General features: G+C 41.3%; 1 protein-coding gene across 1 annotated transcript in view; it reads right to left on the reverse strand.

The window, feature by feature from the left end:
* The window catches only part of stk11 (serine/threonine kinase 11), a 46,533-nt gene that overhangs the window by 13,143 nt on the left and 14,089 nt on the right, over nucleotides 1-19,301 (reverse strand). Inside the window, 5 exon segments of the mRNA XM_084313463.1 lie at nucleotides 2,470-2,597; nucleotides 4,266-4,402; nucleotides 4,958-5,090; nucleotides 11,856-11,945; nucleotides 15,846-15,929. Coding sequence (XP_084169589.1) covers nucleotides 2,470-2,597; nucleotides 4,266-4,402; nucleotides 4,958-5,090; nucleotides 11,856-11,945; nucleotides 15,846-15,929 — 572 coding nt within the window.

The raw sequence follows: 19,301 nt of genomic DNA on the forward strand, positions 1-19,301 counted from the left end.
TAAAAAAAAAAAAGGGTATAAATCTGCAGCGCGGAACGGGGTATGAATTAACAATGAGGTGATAAAAAAAAATAAAAAATAAAAAAGGAGGAAATGCTTTCAAGATGACTAAGTGACTATGTTAGTAAAAAACTAAAATACATTTAATATGATGTACCTAAACCTATAATCTTGCCACTCTTTTGGGGATTTTACAGGGAGGATTCACTACACGGCGTTCTGCCGACTGTACTGCTTAAGTCATCCGTTTCTTTGATTCTTTTAGGAGCGAGAAAGCAGCGCTCCGTTTCTACCGGTGAGACACTGAGCACTGCTGGGCGTTCAACTGCTGCTCCCAGATCAATGGGGGACTACGTCAGCAGTTGGGAGGGATTTCTAGTGCAATGATGCCTGCTATGACGCTTTAGATAGATAGTCGAGGAGTGATTCTCAATACCATCGCGCCACCTACTGGACACAAACAGAAGACACCACTGAACAAGTGCCGAGGGGTTTCCGTTGACTGGTTACTGTTCTTAATGAGCAGAGCGAGCCAACTCTCGTCTCAGAGCGGATAGGAATCAGGGTCGTCCTGCTCTGTGATTACAAATGAGGGTAAAACTTCCAAGACTGCCATAATTAACAGGGCTGTACGCTAAGCTTTTTCACTGGGAATATTTTTTAGGGGCACTTTTTTTTAATAACAATTTTACCATTATAGTGCAAAGAAATATGTTCCTCCTGTCTCATTACTGTGGTCCTTTTATTTAACATTTAAGTGCTTTTGTTTTCAGGTTTGTATCTTTTATAATGAACCAACTGAAGTAGAGATCAATTTAATACCAATTTCACGACCATAATAGCAAAAAACAACAACACAGTGACACTGAACTGGGGGGCAATTTAAATTCTCACGTGTTCCATACAAGCTCCCGGTAGCCTCGCAAAAAACAACGACTTGAATATAAAAACGTTTCATATATCCTGACAGCTGGACATCCCCCCCACCCCCCCCAAAACGTAAGACTTTTTAACACTTTCAACGCCAGACCCGATGATAGTTGGGTTAACTCGCCGAACTTTCAGCGCCAGACCCGAGTATAGTCGGGTTTTCGTCGTTATTTCTTTTGATTCACTATTGGGAATGGGTCTGAGATCGCAAAAGTCCAATGCCGCCGCCTGGTGGGTTGCGGCCTGTATTGCACATCCTTTGAAACTCTCTGTATTGGGGTGTGCATCGATTAAATAGGTCCGGGCGGACTTTTCCTAGTCGGGCATGACGAGCGCTTATAACGCATGGATTTATAAGAATCAAACACTCCCGATTCATGTTCTTTGGTGAATTATGATGGCGACACGATCATCAATACATGGGGTGGCGATGAGATAATTGGAATATTCTTGTTGGGGTACATCCTAGTCAAGGTAAGGGCTATATGGTATAAATCTTGCGTTGATCCAATAATTCCTTCATTGCAATATCGGACCGTATGTGTGTAATGTACTGTGTAACGTATTCCGTTGGTGACGATCAAAGCATAACCCTACCCTTTCATGGATTCATGATGAAACATAATACCAATAATATAGAGTTGATTTCGAAATAGTAGCGTATACAGGCGAGAAACTGCACGGTTTTTAGTGAAATGCACGTATTGCTGCATAGCGTCGTTTTCTGGGATTAGACAGGATTACTCTAGTCTAAAACTATACTCATATTCACCACGGTATAAAACGGGAATCTATGGATGAAAAACGTATTTCTTTTTCACAAATTGAACGATAGATAGGTGATGTCAAATGGGCAATATTATTATATCCATAGCTATAATATATAATATAGTTTTAGCCCTGCAAACACCGCCACGTATTCCAATACTTTTAAAGCGCTGGCCTTTCAACAGTAACAGTAAACAGCGCCCTCTGGTGCTGAATGAGTTAATACCTTTTAAGGCCTTCAATTATTAATTATTAATTGAATACCCTGCAGATATCCTGTAATAAGTAAAAAGTTGAATTATTCTCATTTAGCCAGGTGTTAGCTCTCGCTCTTATCGAGTTGCGTTTCGTACCGCTTACAGGTTATCTTTCACCCAGTGTTGGAAAACATGATGCACTTCAGAGCCCTAGTGGGGAAACGTGCCCCCGAGGCTGGTATCCGCTGGGCTGGAGGTACGAGACGCGCTGGAGCAAGTAGGGCTGGGCGATAAAACCATAATTATCGCAAAATATATTTTAAATAATCGATAATAAAAATAATATCGATAATAATTTCTTTTTTGTATCGTGACCTGCAACAGGGCAGCTTTAAACCCAGAGACAGTGGACAGACTCGTCTTTCTTGCCTGCAACTTAAAAGTAATGGCTTTGCCATTTTTTTATACTAATAAAAATATAGACAATTATCGATATCGAACAATATGAAATTTTTTATCGTGATAACATTTTTGGCCACATCGCCCCCCCGCCCTGGGAGGGAGACCCACTGACCTCTCAGCAGGGTCGACAGGAGAGGACCACACTCCTCTGGAACACTGTAGTCTCCCTTCCCAATGTTCTCAAATAGCTTATAGATGTTGTCGCCCTCAAACGGATATAGACTCGTCGTGATGTTGTATCTGAGATGGGGGGGGGGGGGGGGGGGGGGGACATTAGAAAAGGCACAGTCAGTGATCCAAAACTTTACACAAATTGGTAGCCCCCGCCCCCCCCCCCCCCCCCCTTTTGTGTGTTATCAATACAACATATCAGACATTATAAACTGAAAGTGTGACAGCAGAGCTATTTTATGGGCCTGTGCAGCGGAGGGATGATTTTATAGATGAAATAAAGATTCTTCTATAGCAATTTTCAGTGTGCAAAGGGGAATGAAAAACAATGAACGATGCTGGTCAACAATCTAATGCAATGCATACGAGACCATTTTAAAGATAACACTTTTTTTTAAGCAGGGCCTTTTAACCATTTCACTGCCGCACGACCAAACGGTTAACCCTTTCACTGCGACCAATACACAGAAGGTTAACCCTTTCACCGCCACACGACAAATGGGTTAACCTGTTCACTACCACACTACAGAAGGTTACCCGTCTGTAGTGTGCTAGTAACGGGTTCATCTTCTGTAGTGTGGCAGTGAAAGGGTTAATATCGCCCTAAACTAGGGCTGTACCGAATGTAATTTTTTTTTAACATTTGAAGCCTCTATTGAAGTATTCGAACAAAGCTTCCAATGTCTGTCGTCATATTTTGACGTACGGTAATCCACTTTTTTTTTTTTATATCCTCAAACTAAATGCTCAATTTGAATAAAGTGATTCATCTGATTAAATTAGTATTTTTTTTATTAAATCAACTTTCTTTAATGAATATAACTCGTCAGTTTCGTCAACATAAATAATCCAATAAGGGCACGGTTGGTACGAAAGTGATGGTGACGTCTTGATGGAGCACCGAGCGGACGCAGATAGGCTACATCATTTATGTTTAAGTTTTATTTACATTTTTATGACGAGTCATATACTATAATAGTATAATATTAGTGTAGCCTAATCTTTATCTGCAACCGTGAAGAAAAACCCCATTGGTTTAAACAGAATGAATAGACACATAAAAAAAAGATCTATATACAAAATAATTTTATTTTTATTTATTTTTTATCCACTTTTTCTCACATTTTCTATATTTTCTCCCATCCCAATTTCGTATCATCCAATTCAACCCTCCCCTGTCACGAACGCTGTTTCTTGCCTCCCACAAGCCGGCTGCAATGTGGACTAAGTCATACATAGCACAAGTCCCCTCCGGTACTTGAGGTAACAGCAGTCGCATCTTTTCACCTGCGCAGCTCGATCTCTCAGTGGCGAGGAGTAACGCGTGGGAGGCTCACGCTGCCCCCGACACTTCCTGATTCTACTGCGCAGGCGCACCAACCGACCTGTAGGAGTCGCTGTCCACAACGCCCGATCCCCACCCATCAGTTTCCCACCCCCTAATACGGCCAATGTGTATTAGTACGAACGACCAGCTAAACTGAAAGCAATGCGGAGACGCTGGGCTCGAACAGGCGAGCCCAGCGTCTCTGCATTCGTGGCGAGCGCCTTGCCCACTACGCCACGTAGCCGCCCATATATTTTTTTCTTTTTATAAAGAATTCGAATGTTGATTTAGAATTCGAATGTCAACATTATGATCAAAGCTTTGAAGCATTCGGTACAGCCCTGCCCCTAAACATTCCATTACTTCACGACGTGTTCTAATCACACCATCAGCGGGCCTGGGACACTCACAGTGTTACTCCCGCAGACCAGATGTCTACTTTGAACCCTGAAAAGGTGTCCAGGCCGTTGGCGATCTCTGGCGGCTGGAAGGCCGGGGAGCCCTGGCTGGTACGACACGTGTCATCCTGTGCAAAGGGGTGAAGGGCCTGAGAGGAGACACAGAGAGGGGAAGAGAGAGAGAGAGAGGCGACTGGTATCAGTGGGACTAAGGAGAGATAGAGAGAACAGAGACATGTGTAGGAGGGAGAGGGAGAGAGAGAGATAAAGAGAAAAGACAGACGGAGAAGGAGAAAGAGAAGATGGAGAGAGAAAAGACAGAGAGAGAGAGAGAGAAAGAGAAGATGGAGAGAGAAACAGAAAAGACAGACAGAGAGAAATAGAAGATGGAGAGAAAAGACAGACAGAGAAAATAGAGAGAAAATAGGAGACAGAGAGAAAGAGAAAAGACAAGAGAGAAAAGACAGACAGAAGAGAGAAAGAGAAAAGACGAGAGAAAAGACGAAAGAGAAAAGACAAGAGAGAAAAGACAAGAGAAAAAAGAGAGAAAAGACAAGAGAGAAAAGACAAGAGAAAAAAGAGAGAAAAGACATGAGAGAAAAGACAGAAAACAGAGAGAGAAAAGACGAAAGAGAAAAGACGAAAGAGAAAAGACAAACACGAAGAGAGAGAGATGAAAGAGAGAAAGAGAAGAGAGGTCGCACCTCTGCCACCCCCAGGTCAGAGATCTTGAGTGCCCCGTCGGTGGTGAGCAGCAGGTTCCCTGGTTTAATGTCTTTGTGAACTATTCCCTGGCTGTGCAAATATTCAAGGCCATCCAACAGCTGGCAAAAGTACCTGAGGGAGAAGAGAAGAGGAAGAGTGGGAGGTCAGTGGCTGGATTTAGGAGGAAGAGTAGGTGCAAAGCAGGCCAGGGCTACCCCCCCCCCCCTAATAGTCCATGAGTGGACTATTTTAGTCAAGCCATGTTTTTTTTTTTTTTTTTTTTTTTATTATCTTTCTTCCCCTCCCTTTTCCCGATTTTTCTCCCATCCCACCCTTCCTGGTTGTTGCGTACTTTCCCCTACTGTTGGTCCGGGAGACCGGAGACTGTCACATGCTTTCCTCCGACGCATGTGCAGCCTGGGGCAGGCCAACCTGGCCGCGCAGGTTCTCACCGGGGAGAGTGTAGCGTGTGGGAGGCCACACTATCTCTCCTCAGATCCAACCCTCGCTGAGCAGGCGCCCCGACCGAACTGTAGGGGTCGCTGTCCACAATGCCCAGGACCCACCCTTCAGCTTTCCCACCCCCTGATACAGCCAATTGTATCAGCGTGAGAGGACAGCCAAGCTGATAGCAACGCCGGGAGCTGGATTCGAACAGGCGAATCCTAGTGTCTCCCGGTGTTGGTGACGAACGTAATCTCCGTGCGCCACCTGCACCCCAAGCCATGACTTTGTTAAAGGTGTAATCTGCAATGAGGTCAAACAACAACCTCGAGTCAAAAGACGCCCCGCTTGTTATTGCGCTTCGTTTACTTACTTTCTTTACCTTTTTGTAGGGCCGTCAAAGTTAGCGTGTAATACCACTCTACCAAATGGTTAACCCTTTCACTGCGACACTACAGAAGGATAACCCTTTCACTGCCACACGACAAAGGGTTAACCCTTTCACTAGCACACTACACAAGGTTGACCCTTTCACTAGCACACTACAGAAGGTTAACCCTCTCACTAAATAATAATACATTTGTACACATTTACTTAATTTATTTTATTTGAATACTCATATTACTGAGTGATGTCACATTTAGCCAGGGGCAGGGCTGTACGCTAAGCTTTTTCACTAGGGGCACACTTGCCCCTAAATGAGAAATTTAGGGGCAAAGAATATTTTTTAGGGGCAAATTTTTTAATAACTATTTTACCATTATAGTAGGGCTGGGCGATATGGCCTCTAAATGATATCGCGATATTTTTTGGCCATATCACGATACACAATATATATATCGCAATATTTTGACATTTCCTCTAAAGCACTTAAAAATGCTTGATTTAACCCTTTGATGCATACAGTCACGCCAATATGATGATTATAATAAGTCCCTGCAACATATGTTTGCATTATTAAACCATGAAGATGCTTTAAAAAATAATTTAATGAATGTACTAAGAGTAGTCTACTGACACACTAATAAAAAATGTATTTACATCTAAGACCATTTATATAAAAACTTTTGGGTGCCTTTTTTTTGCACAGTACTGTGTTTTCTATCCACTTTAGCCAAACACACACACACGCATATATATATATATATATATATATACACACACTACTGTGAGAAAATAATAATCACACACACAAAGGGATAATGGCTTATAGCAGACTTAATGATTTTAGAATATTTCAGATAATGAAATTAAATGTTTATATCATCAACTATCCAGTTAGTATTTATACTGTCTGTAACGTTTGGCTACTTTAAATAATTGAATGTAGAGAGAGCTGTACTGTATTGTACCCATTCTGCAATCTGTTAATAAAGTTTTCAATCAATCAGAGCGAGAGAGAGAGAGAGAGAGAGAGAGAGAGGGGGCGAGAACGAATGAGAGAGCCAGCCCCCCCCCCCCCCCCGGGTTTTGTTCTAGTTTCGCGTTTTGATCGTCTAAGCTGCCGTAGGTGATGACGTCACACTCGAATGTAAACAGGAAGCGTTTAACAGACGGAGATGGAAAGTGGATGATATACAGTAACAGAAACGAATAACCAATAAATATGAAGTTATGTTTAAACTTCTGTTGTCAAGCGTTGTCAATATAACTCACCCCCTTTCCTCCCGAATGGAACTAGTGTTGTGGAGTCCGCTTTGACTGGTGTCCAGGGTTAGCAGCAGCTAACGCTAGTTAGCTTAGCATAATCCTAATAGATACCGTGGATAGCAGCTAACGTTAGCCCATTGCTCGTGTCAATCAAATTGCATGTTATTAAAGGTCCGCGCTGGTCTGTCTAATGCAATTACAACCGCAACATTATGTCCTGGTTGTAGGCTAATGTTTTATCCAATTTGTATGGATTAATTTAGGAGTGAAATGCGAATGAAGGGTTGCAATCACTACTCGCAAGCTTGCCCCCAGATGATATTTTCCACTCGCACCGGCCAGATTAGGGGGCAATTTGCGACGAGATGCTCGCAGTGTACAGCCCTGGCCAGGGGTGTAAAATACTTCAGTAATTGCACTTTGTTACAATACTTAAGTACTGTTTTGGGGGATTTGTACTTTACTTGAGTATTATTAGGTTTGTACTTTTACTCAATTACATTTCAGAGGGGAAAAAAACATACTTTTTACGCCTTAAATTTAAAATGCAGACCTACAAAGTACAAATCTCGCAGGTCCAACCATTTTAATTAGTATATTTGTTTCTCTGGCCAAACTATTAATCCTGCAGCCGCACTTTATTTAAAAACAGCAATGAAAAATCACCATCAATGAAAAATTAACACGCCCATACCCATGCTGATTGGTCCTTGTGCAAGACTAGAAAGCGGGGATCTTTGATTAAACACCTGCTATCAGAAGAATAGACGGTCAGGGTGACAAGCAATGTTCCCTCTAAGGTGCGCCCGTGCAGATGGCAAAACGCTCCGGCGCACATCTGAAATCTGTCGCGCACAGAAACGTTTGTGTAAAATATGCATGTAGTTAACGGTAACGGTACCCTGTTGCGTGTGACGTTACCCAGAGAAGCCTGCTTTCAGTGCTTTGTGGGCGGCGCTGCTGCGCTCACTCACACAACAGAGGAGGAAGCGGACAGATCCGACCAGCATTGATTCTGCTCACAATGCCGAAAATGTACATTATAGATTAACTGCAGAAAAAATTCCCAATTTACCGTCCCGGTCGAGACTAATTGGAAGCGGAGTGCAACGCGTGCAAAGCTTGACCATATGTTTCTGTGTCTAATAAAGGTGCTGGCGATCTCAAAGCTTACATGGACACAGAAAAACATTACAAATAAAGCTGTGCGAGGCGAGAGTTTGATGGCAAAGTTCACCGAATTGATTGAAGTATACAGAGAGAGAAAGAAAATAATTTAAAACTATTTTGATGCCTCAAAATGATGTTTTGGTTTCATAAGATGCTTGTTATGATACAATCATTCTAAGTATTATGTGTGTAATAAATTAGTTTTGTACACTAATTGCAAGTTATGCAAATGTAACAAATTTGAAACTGCATAGTGCACTTTTAAATTAGTATCTTTGTGAGGTTACTGTTTTATAATTTACATTACATTGAAAAGATACAAAGATATATTTTTTAAAGCTGGATTTTCTAATACAGAAGAGGTGTTATTTAGAACATTACTTCATATTTTTCTTGTTATTTATTTTGTCCAGTAAGAGATATTATTTTGTTATAAAATAAACAATAATTTTATATCCATACAGAGGAGGCATACATTAAATATATTAAAATGATAAGACATCTTTGAGTAAACTTCGAGTATCATTAAGTAGCTTGAGGCTAAAGGCAGAGTGTCCTCTTTAAAAAAAATAAAATCACAATATGGTCACCCTTGAAGTCGCATGATAATTCACTTAATAAAATAATGACGAGTCAGCCTCCTAAAAAGACAAAAGTTAGTGACACGACTCATACCGCCGCCGCCAAAGTAAGGACTTTGCTCTGCATCATCAATCAATGGTCAAATAAATATTTGATTAAGGAATATAATATGCCTTTTTGTATTATTTCTGTGTAAAAAATGTATAGATTTTTATGTTAGACATTGAGGAAAATTAAGATTCTACGATTTTTTCCGCTTACCGTAATTCCTCTAATAGTAACCGGTATTCAATTAAAAACCGGGTCTCTATTAATGACCGGGTGTGCTGTTGAGCTAAGCAATTATAAGCCGGCCTCTTAATACAAGCCGGGTTTCATGTATATTAGAGTTATTGTTGTTATATGCTGGCCTGGCTGTGCAGTAAATACCATATAATGGTATGGTGTTAATGTTTACCAAGAGAGTAAGCCTACCTCAGAATTATATAAAACGAAGTTATTATTATTATTATTATTATTATTATTATTATTATTATTATTATTATTATTATTATTATTATTATTATTATTATTATTATTATTATTATTATTATTATTATACCAGTATTGTGATTGCACTATTTTACTTTATTTAACTTTTTTTGACCACCTGTAATTGCACTGTTTACTACCATATTTCATACAGTACTTGCTTGGTTTCAATAATAATAAATGAACCCAGTACATTTTACTGGGTTCAAACTGACACAAAATGTTGATTTATTAATTATGATCTGTTTGAAAATTAGAAATATAGGCCTCTCTCTTATACATGCCTCCTCCTAATACAAGCCTGGTATCCACTACAGTTGAAACAAATACAAGCCGGGGTTACTATTAGAGGAATTACGGTATATCAACTAACCGGTTAATCGGCAGGTGACGTATGTTGCTCAGTAGTTGCTGATGTCTGCTCAGGAGGTTTGAGTGTTTGCTCAGACCAAAAAGAAATTAGAGGGAACATTGGCGATGAGCTACAGAAGATGGCCACAAACGATAGTACGAGTGATGAAGAGGACGAAACGGTCGGCGTGGACGGACAAGACGAGCCCCCGTGGCCCTATCTCCATGAAATGTTCTCTTTGGCCGCAGTCAACACAGTTTCTTATAGAATGAAGTGTCTCCTTTGCCTCCCCAATCCCATGACATTTCTGCCTTCAAAATTGTTTTACTTTTACTTTTTAGTACATTTAAAAGTAGAAACTTTTTTTAACTTTTTAGTACATTTAAAAAGGAGAAACTTTTTTTTTACTTTTACTCAAGTGTGTTTTTTAGCCAGATACTCTGACTTTTACTTGAGTACGATTTTGAGACGGTACCCATACTTTCACTTAAGTATCATTTCTGGTTACTTTTTACACCCCTGGTCAATATGGCCATCTGCTGTTGCCTATTGGGCTTTGCCATGTTATGAGTAGTTGCAGCATCTTTATTTTAAACTAAATGCAGTACTTTTGTTTTTCTGGACAATATTTGTCATTTGGGTTATTTATTTAATTTAATAAAGATACATTTGCATAAAGTAAGCCTATCCGTCTATTCCGATGTTGATAAAGAGTATTAAACATTTAAAGAATAACCCTTTAAAAAAAGGAGGGCGGCTAGGTGGTGTAGTGGTCAAGGCACTCGCCACCAATGTGGAGACGCTGGGTTCGCGTGTTCGAATCCAGCTCTCCACATTGTTTTCAGTTTAGCTGGTCGTCCGCAGTAATACACATTGGCCGTATTACGGGGAGGGAAACTGAAGGGTGGGGATCGGGCGTTGTGGACAACGACTCCTACAGGTCGGTTGGTGCGCCTGCGCAGTAGAATCAGGAAGTGTCGGGGGCAGCGTGAGCCTCCCACACGTTACTCCTCGCCACTGAGAGATCGAGCTGCGCAGGTGAAAAGATGCGACTGCTGTTACCTCAAGTACCGGAGGGGACTTGTGCTATGTATGACTTAGTCCACATTGCAGCCGGCTTGTGGGAGGCAAGAAACAGCGTTCGTGACAGGGGAGGGTTGAATTGGATGATACGAAATTGGGATGGGAGAAAATATAGAAAAATGGGAGAAAAAGTGGATAAAAAAAAAAAAAAAATAAAACAAAAAAATAAAACTTTAAAAAAAGGTACAGACAGACAAAATAATTGCGATTAATATAGTACTGTAAATATGTTATTTAGATTGACAGCCCAGGGCTTGACATTAAGTCAAGCGGCTCAGATATTTTACTAAGCTAAATGTACCTGTCCGAAACGTACTTGTGAAAATAAAGGCCTATGCAAAAAATACATTTAGCCCTACTTTTTTTTGTTTTGGCGTGACGCATTTACTAATGTGAACTTCTCCAGACCTCTATTGGTTGAGCCTGTGGGTGTGGCCAGCAGTAGCACCCCCCCCCCCCCCCGCGCTCCCCTATACCCACTGAAATCCAATCCACACACCAGACAACAACAAAGACTGTAAACAAAGCATAGTACCATGTTGTCATCTTTTGCCTAGAGGTCGCTGTTTGACGACATTACAGATTCCACCTTTTGTTAATGTTTTTCCCCATAATTAACGAGTCACTTTATTCCCTGAAAAACGACAAGCACATCTATGTGACTGATTTTGTCGATTAAATCAACTATAATCGATCGGCCGACCAAGTCCTTGACAAGAATTCCTTTAGTGGAGGACGAGGAGCCTGGTGCTGGCCCAAATGTCAAATGACTTAACGATGATAATAACCTGTCCACTTTCCAACAAAGGAATCACTATATTTTTACGACTTTCCAACAATGTAATCACTGTGTGTTTTTTTTTTTTTTTTTTTTTACGACTTTCCATCTCTTCCGCTATGGTGGCAGCTGAGGATGTGTCTCTGACCAGATATGTATTCCTGCAATCTGTGGACAGTTATTTTAGCAGTAGGGGCTCTTGCAGGCCGTAGTCTAAACTTAGGTCTGGAGTAGTGGCCGCAGAGAGGCTCAGACTAATAATAGCAGAGAGAGAGAGAGAGAGAGAGAGAGAGAGAGAGAGACTTACCCGTGAGCTTGAAATACTGGAAACCTTTTCTCTGGGACACTGTCCAGCATTTCCTGCATCCCACATACGCAATACTCCATCACCATATACGTAGGCCAGGGAGTCAAGGGAAGACTTTAAACCAAACACAGTCACACAACCATTGGCCACAGTGGCAGGTGGATCCCAACAGTTCACTGCTCGCATTTGCATTTTCATCATCTTCATCTGCCAAATAAATAGAAGTGATCCATGTGGATGGTAGAATAGACACGCTTACCTCTTTTCATAATATTTTCTTTTCGTAGTGTGGACATTTGGGTTGTATGAAAATTAGCTAATAGGAGTTGCATAAGATAAGAGTGTGAAGGGGGTAGGAATACACATGTTGTTTACACTTCATCCTACTCCTTTTCGAACATTACCGTTTTGCTTTTATTTATTTTTTATCCGTTTATTACTTTGTTTTATTATTATTATAATATTTATTCTCATTCGTTTTAAATTTATGTGGGAAATAAATAAAGTCATTCATTCATTCATTCATTCACAACTAACATGATGAATCACTTGAATATGTGCTTTGTGTTTTGTAATATGTTTGATGTTGTTTGAACCTGTTTATTATTAATTTGATCTTGTTTTGTGTTTGGTTTTTGTTTGTTTCTTTTTGTTTTGTTATGTTTAATACAGATATGTAATTTATGTATTTTGTAAGCTGTGGACCCCCTTGAAAACGAGATGGTTCATCTCAAGGGTTAATTCCAAATAAAGAATTTCAATATATATATTCATTTTCCTACCAAGCTTTTAAACTGTGTGGCTAAAAAAAAAAAAAAAAAAGAGAAACGACATATATAGGGTTGGGTTATCATCAAGAACCGGCTCTATGTACATTTCCAAGAGCCGCCGATTCGATAAGAAATGTGATTTTCGCATCTCCTTAACGATTCCTACGATTTCTGTCACGCTTGTCATACGAGTAAACTGCATTGTGCAAAGTATTCTACTCAACTGCCAGGACCTGTTGCGAGGATCTCGCGTTACATCGCTGGTTGCGTCAGCAGAGCATGCGAGCAGAGACCCCTTTTGTTTATTTTTTTCACTGGACCACGGCTGACGGCAGCAAACGCTTCAAGGATCATCCTACCGTTTGCGGTAGCGACGTTAGCACTTCATACTCAAGTTAATCTCCTGTGCTGAGACAGCATTAACATGGTGTGGAGAGAGGGCTGGCTATGGGAGACACTCTGGTGTAACAATATACCGACAGCTGACATTCGTCTTTTATAATCGGAAGCACTGGTAAACAAACAGCAATTCTGGATGCAAGTTCACAGAGCACTCGACCACCTCCAGTTCATCCCTAGTTCATCTGTTAGAGAAAACTCCTTTAACTTTTTTTTGTATCCACTTTTTCTCCTCTTTTTCTCCCATCCCAATTTAGCCGTGCCAATTCTCCCCTCCCCCGTCTTGAACGTTGCTCGCATATGCCCCCCACTGGTCAGCTGTAGGGAGGATAGAAGCCTTGCATCACGTGTCCCCTCCGATACACGAGGCGGCAGCCTGTCGCATCTTTTCACCTGCCAGCGCGGACTCTCATTTGGCGAAGAGTAACGCGTGGGAGGCTCAAACTACTACCCGCGCCATTTCCTGTCTCTGCTGCGCAGGCGTCCCCAAGTTCCCAACCGACCTGTAGGAGTCGCTGTCCACAACGTCCAAATCCCCACCCATCGACTTCCACCCGCTAACTCTGCCAATTGAGTTAGTATGACGGCCGGCCCAAGCCGGAGGCAACGCCGACAGCCGGAGTCGAACCCGGTGTCTCTTGCGTTGGCGACGAGCGCAATGTCCGCTGCGCCACCCAGCCGCAACTCCTTTCACTTTTGCTATGAAGGGGAAGGTGAGCACAGACGGAGTGGATGGGCGTCACTGAGCAGTGATATGTGGTGGTGAATGGGTTTACATCCCTTGGCAACAGTGACATTACCGTCCACAGCAATTGGGCCTTCCGCGGTAGTCGGTGATACCGATGTTACGTCGTGTTCAGGCATCCACCAAGTATATTACTTATGGAAAACTGTCAAATTGTCATTGCCGCCATCTTTAGTGTTACATCCCCTCACACTCCAGTTCTCAGGCTGCAGCTGGTTTAAAAGCTAAAGTAAACCGGCTTCTCTGCTGGCTGTGGCTCCAGAGGAGTTGAACAGTTCTGGCTCTGCTAGTTTATTTTCGATCTTTTGGCGCTTTTTTGGTGGACAAACCACCGCACATGTGCACTGTGACTCGTGACTGGAGTCTAGTTCTGCTAGCACACATAGCCTACTGTGTACAGACGGTTTCAAAATGTATTTTAAATTAGAAAGAGAAATGGACAAGAGAAAAAGAAATCTGAATTTGGTCAGTATTGTCATTTGGACAAGCAAAGCCATTACTTTAAGTTGCAGGCAAGAAAGACAAGTCTGTCCACTGTCTCTGTCCAAACTGCCCTGTTGCAGGTGTAAAAAAAAAAAAAAAAAAAACGATTTTTCGATTTTTTTTAAAATTTCGATATTCGATATCGATTATTAAAATATATCGCGATATTTATCGTTATCGTTATATCGCCCAGCCCTAGTTCCCGTCATAATGAATCAGAAACGGATGACAATAACTAAAGGCTACAGCAAATTAAAGAAGGTGCACTTCACAAAAAACTACCGTATATTTATTTTACACATCCAAAAACTGTTTTGCACACATTCATTTAGTTTAATAGTTATTGGCAATAAATGAGTTTGTGTATGGATTGGCCACCAGTGAAGGGACGTTGAATCCTTGTGTTAAATAAATTACAGCAACATGGAATTATGTAATGAATAAATAGCAATACCTCGCCTTATTAGGGACTGCTGCCTTTTGCTGGAAGTAACAACACAACGGATTCAATGTCCATCACTGGTGGCCATAATCAAACTAATTTACTCTCAATAACAGTAAAACTAAATTAATGTGTGCAAAACGGTTTTTAGACACATGAGATTATGTGCAAAATAAATCAGCAAGAAAAGGATACCGGTACCTTTGTGTACAACTTACCGACTATAGCCTAAATCTGCTAAGAATAAAAAGGTAAGACTAGTTTTGGTTCTTGATATTTCATTTTCTCTCCCCACAATAAAATATTAGAATTTGAACAGAGATTTAAGGCGGTTAGGTGGCCGAGCGGAGATTGCGTTCGTCACCAGCCCCGGAGCTGTGAGCTTGGTTCGCCTGTTCGAATCCAGCTCACAGCTCCGGGGTTGTCACCAGCTTGGCTGGCCGTCTGCACTAATACAATTGGCAGTATTAGAGGGTGGGAGAAGCTGGCGGGGTGGGTCCGGGTCGTTGTAAACAGCGACTCCTACAGTTCGGTCGGGGCGCCTGCTAAGCGCGGATAGGACTCGAGGGGGATAGTGTGGTCCTCCCACACGCTACGCCCTCTCGATGAGGATCCGCGCTGCCAGGTGAAAAGAAGCGGTGATTGGCTGGACGTGTGTCGGAGGAAGCACGTGGTAGCCTCCACTCTCCCAGATGATCTGACTGTGGGGGGTAAGTGCGCAGCGACCAGGAAGGGACTGGGAATTGGCATACGACTAACATTGGGATGGGAGAAAATCGGAGGAAAATGGAGGGGGAAAAAGACCAATTAAAAAAATAAAATTTGAACAGAGATTCAATAAAGCAGAACCGGAACCCAAACGATACCCAACCCTACATAAGAGGACAGTAACCGTGTGTATGGACAAGATGGAACCAGAGGAACACAAATTATATATACATGTAAATAAGAGAGAGAGACAGAGAGAGAGAGACAGAGACAGAGACAGAGACAGAGACAGAGAGAGACAGAGAGAGACAGAGAGAGAGAGAGAGAGAGAGAGAGAGAGAGAGAGAGTGCAAGTAAGCCTAAGGGATGCAAGCTACTTAGTCATGTCTGTACCAGGAGCCCCCCCCCCCCACACACACAAACACACACACACAAAAGGATATATCTTCTGCTTCTCCTCGTTGTACAGCACGTCCACCAACTGAATCACATTTTTGTGCTGGAGTCTCCTTAGCAGCTGAATCTCCCTGAGAAAGACGAGACATGAGGACAAAGTAAAAAGACTGAAAACATAAAAGTAAACTAACGCACACAAAATGAAACAAGCAAGACGCCGGTCATAAGATGTGACAAGTGAATGCGTCTTGATGGTAGACTAGTCCAGGGCAGCGGGACAGACGGTGGGATGCTTTATGGTAGCAGCCAGGAGGAAGACTTATATAACTCACCACCGCGGCCCCCAGGAGGCTGCTCATCATGGCTCACAGGTGACTGCATTTCATCTAACGAGTTAGGGCTGGGTAGTCGCCACTGATGTCCCGGATCGATTCGATTCGATTCACAAGGTCCCGAATCGAATGCCGATTTCCGATTAAATTCTATTCAATGCTATAACATTTTTATGGTTCAAGGAACCCTCTTAACATGTTGCATTGTTAAAAATATCAATGTTTACATTAAGAATTGATCTCAAGCAGTTACATCATGAATGTACTTTTTATTGGAACATTGGCGTTTGCAGATAATGTCACGTCTGGGTGATGTCTCAGTAAGTGGTTTCGTAGATTTGTTGTATTTCCACAATCATTAACTACCGGTATGTCTGTCACTATAACCAACACTTCATAGGTTTCGTGGTAAACAAAACGTTGACGTCATCGGACTTTCAAATTATTATATATATTTTTTTTAATTATTTCATTACCGGAATGTGGCACCGGTGGATCTCACGTGAATCGGTAACGGAACGTAGACCAATCGCAGCCACTCTTATTGTCTGGGACCAAATACGGCCACGCCCCATTCCCAGTAAAAAGTGGGAATCTCTAGAATGGGTTTCGGGCGACGCTGTATACGGAAGTGACTCTCAAGGTGACGATTAGACAACACTTTCTGTTGTCAGTAGATGGCAGCATTGGTTTAAAATTTTAAGGTGAACATGTTGAAAACTACATGAATACATTTCCCATGAGCGTTAGCACAGGTCACAGGTCACTGGGATGTGTCTATTCTTTGACACGATCTGAACAGCGTTAAACTATAGTATTAACGGGACCTCAGTACAGTGGCCGCGAATGGTAAACTAATTATCTTAACAAAAGTGCATCATTAGAATAGCATTACGTTTGTTCTCCAAAGGGAAACATAATGGTACAATTTAAGATTTGAATGTTATCCGCATATAAAGGACAAATAAAACATCGTTAATTTGTAAGAAACCCCAATGAAAACGGCGCAGGGTACGTAATATTCGCTATTGTTATGAAAATGTGATAGAATCCTATAAAAATGTGGACGCACTTGGTCACCGTGACGTTAGTACCGACGTGATTCGGTCGATACTAGGGGTGTAACGGTACACAAAAACCACGGTTCGGTACGTACCTCGGTTTTGAAGTCACGGTTCGGTACGGGTTTTCGGTACAGTGGGGGAAAGTTTGGCTTTCCATGTTCCACTCAGGGGTCAAGTCAAGTCAATTTTATTTATATAGCACATTTCCAAGCAGCGGCAGCTGGCACCAAAGTGCTTCACAGGCAGGTTTATAAAAACAAAATAATACGATGCAAGATATAAAATTAAAAACACAGTAAAACAATGAATGTAATAAAAACAGGTAGGACACAGTAAAACAAAGGGGATAGAAGGGCCAGAGGTCTAGTGGTGATTAAGTGGGGGGGAAGGCCAGGGAGAACAAGTAGGTTTTTAAAAGTGATTTTAAAAGCCTGTACGGTCTGGGCGGCCCGTACGCTGAGGGGGAGGCTGTTCCACAATCTTGTAGGGCTGTCAACGAATATTCTATATTGAAATTAATAATCCAGTTTGAATTCAATTCTGCACGTCGTACGTTTGTTAGTGGTTAACGTACCGTTGTATTAGTTCGGTACACAGCCGTACTGAACCTTAGGTCCAGCACTGAAACGGTTCGGTACGGATACGTGTACCTTTACACCCCTAGTCGATATCCTTAAAAGTACCGGATTCTGTACCCATCCCTAACTGGTTAGAGGCTTCCCCATATCAGAGTCTGTTTTTTTTTTAATGCATCAGCACATTGTCCCTCCACACAGTTTACAAAGAAAGGACAGCTATGCATAACGCTACCTCTCCTCCTCATCCTCCGTGCTGCTTTCTGGCTAGTGACCGACATAACCCTGCTCTGACCTGCCAGCCCGAGCACACGCGTGGTCATCTACAGAGGTACACATATAAACGCAATCTAACATTATATATAGATTATAGAGGACAGAAAAACAACACATTGCATTCTGGCAACAGTGTAACACAGTAACGCAAAGTGTTACTTGGATTAGTAGTAACTGTAATATAATTACTATTTTGGAAATTGTAATGCCTTATTTTACTCGTCGTTACTGGGTAAAGTAACAAAATGACAGTAACACGTTACTAAGTAACAAACACTGATCAGGCCCATGGAGAGATCCCCGCAGCCTGCCAGCAGGTCATTTCATAAGAGCGCTTTTGTGTCATTGTTGTGGACGGAGAGATTTTCTAAAACACTGGACACGAGCCTTTTTGAAAACGTAGGGAAGCACTATACTATAGTATAGATGTATTATAGATGGCACTATAGAAGCACTATACTATAGTATAGATGTATTATAGATGGCACTATAGAAGCACTATACTATAGTATAGATGTATTATAGATGGCACTATAGAAGCACTATACTACAGTATAGATGTATTATAGATGGCACTATAGAAGCACTATACTATAGTATAGATGTATTATAGATGGCACTATAGAAGCACTATACTATAGATGTATTATAGATGGCACTATAGAAGCATTATACTATAGATGTACTATAGATGCATGCACTATACTATAGATGTACTATAGATGCACTATACTATAGATTTACTATAGATGCACTAATAGTCACTATAGACGCACTAATAGAGTCACTATAGATGCACTAATACTATAGATGCACTAATACTATAGATGCACTAATAGATTCACTATAGATGCACTAATACTATAGATGCACTAATAGATTCACTATAGATGCACTAATACTATAGATGCACTAATAGATTCACTATAGATGCACTAATACTATAGATGCACTAATAGATTCACTATAGATGGCAGTGGCACTATACATGCACTATAGATGCACTATAGATGTACTATAGATGCACTACATTTACATTTACATTTAGTCATTTAGCTGACGCTTTTATCCAAAGCGACTTACAAGTTCTGTACGACAAGCCATCAGGAAGAGCACAACTCTATCAGCTGAGTAACAATGTTCATCAAAGTGTTGAGTGCTACAGTGTAGGTTAGTTTATTAGGACAAGTGCATGACAGTATGGTTAGTTAGGGTTAGATTTTTTTTTTTTTTTTTTTTTTTAATACTATAGATGC

This window comes from Notolepis coatsorum (assembly GCF_963971535.1).
Source record: "Notolepis coatsorum genome assembly, chromosome: 4".
Classification (NCBI taxonomy): Eukaryota; Metazoa; Chordata; class Actinopteri; order Aulopiformes; family Paralepididae; genus Notolepis; species Notolepis coatsorum.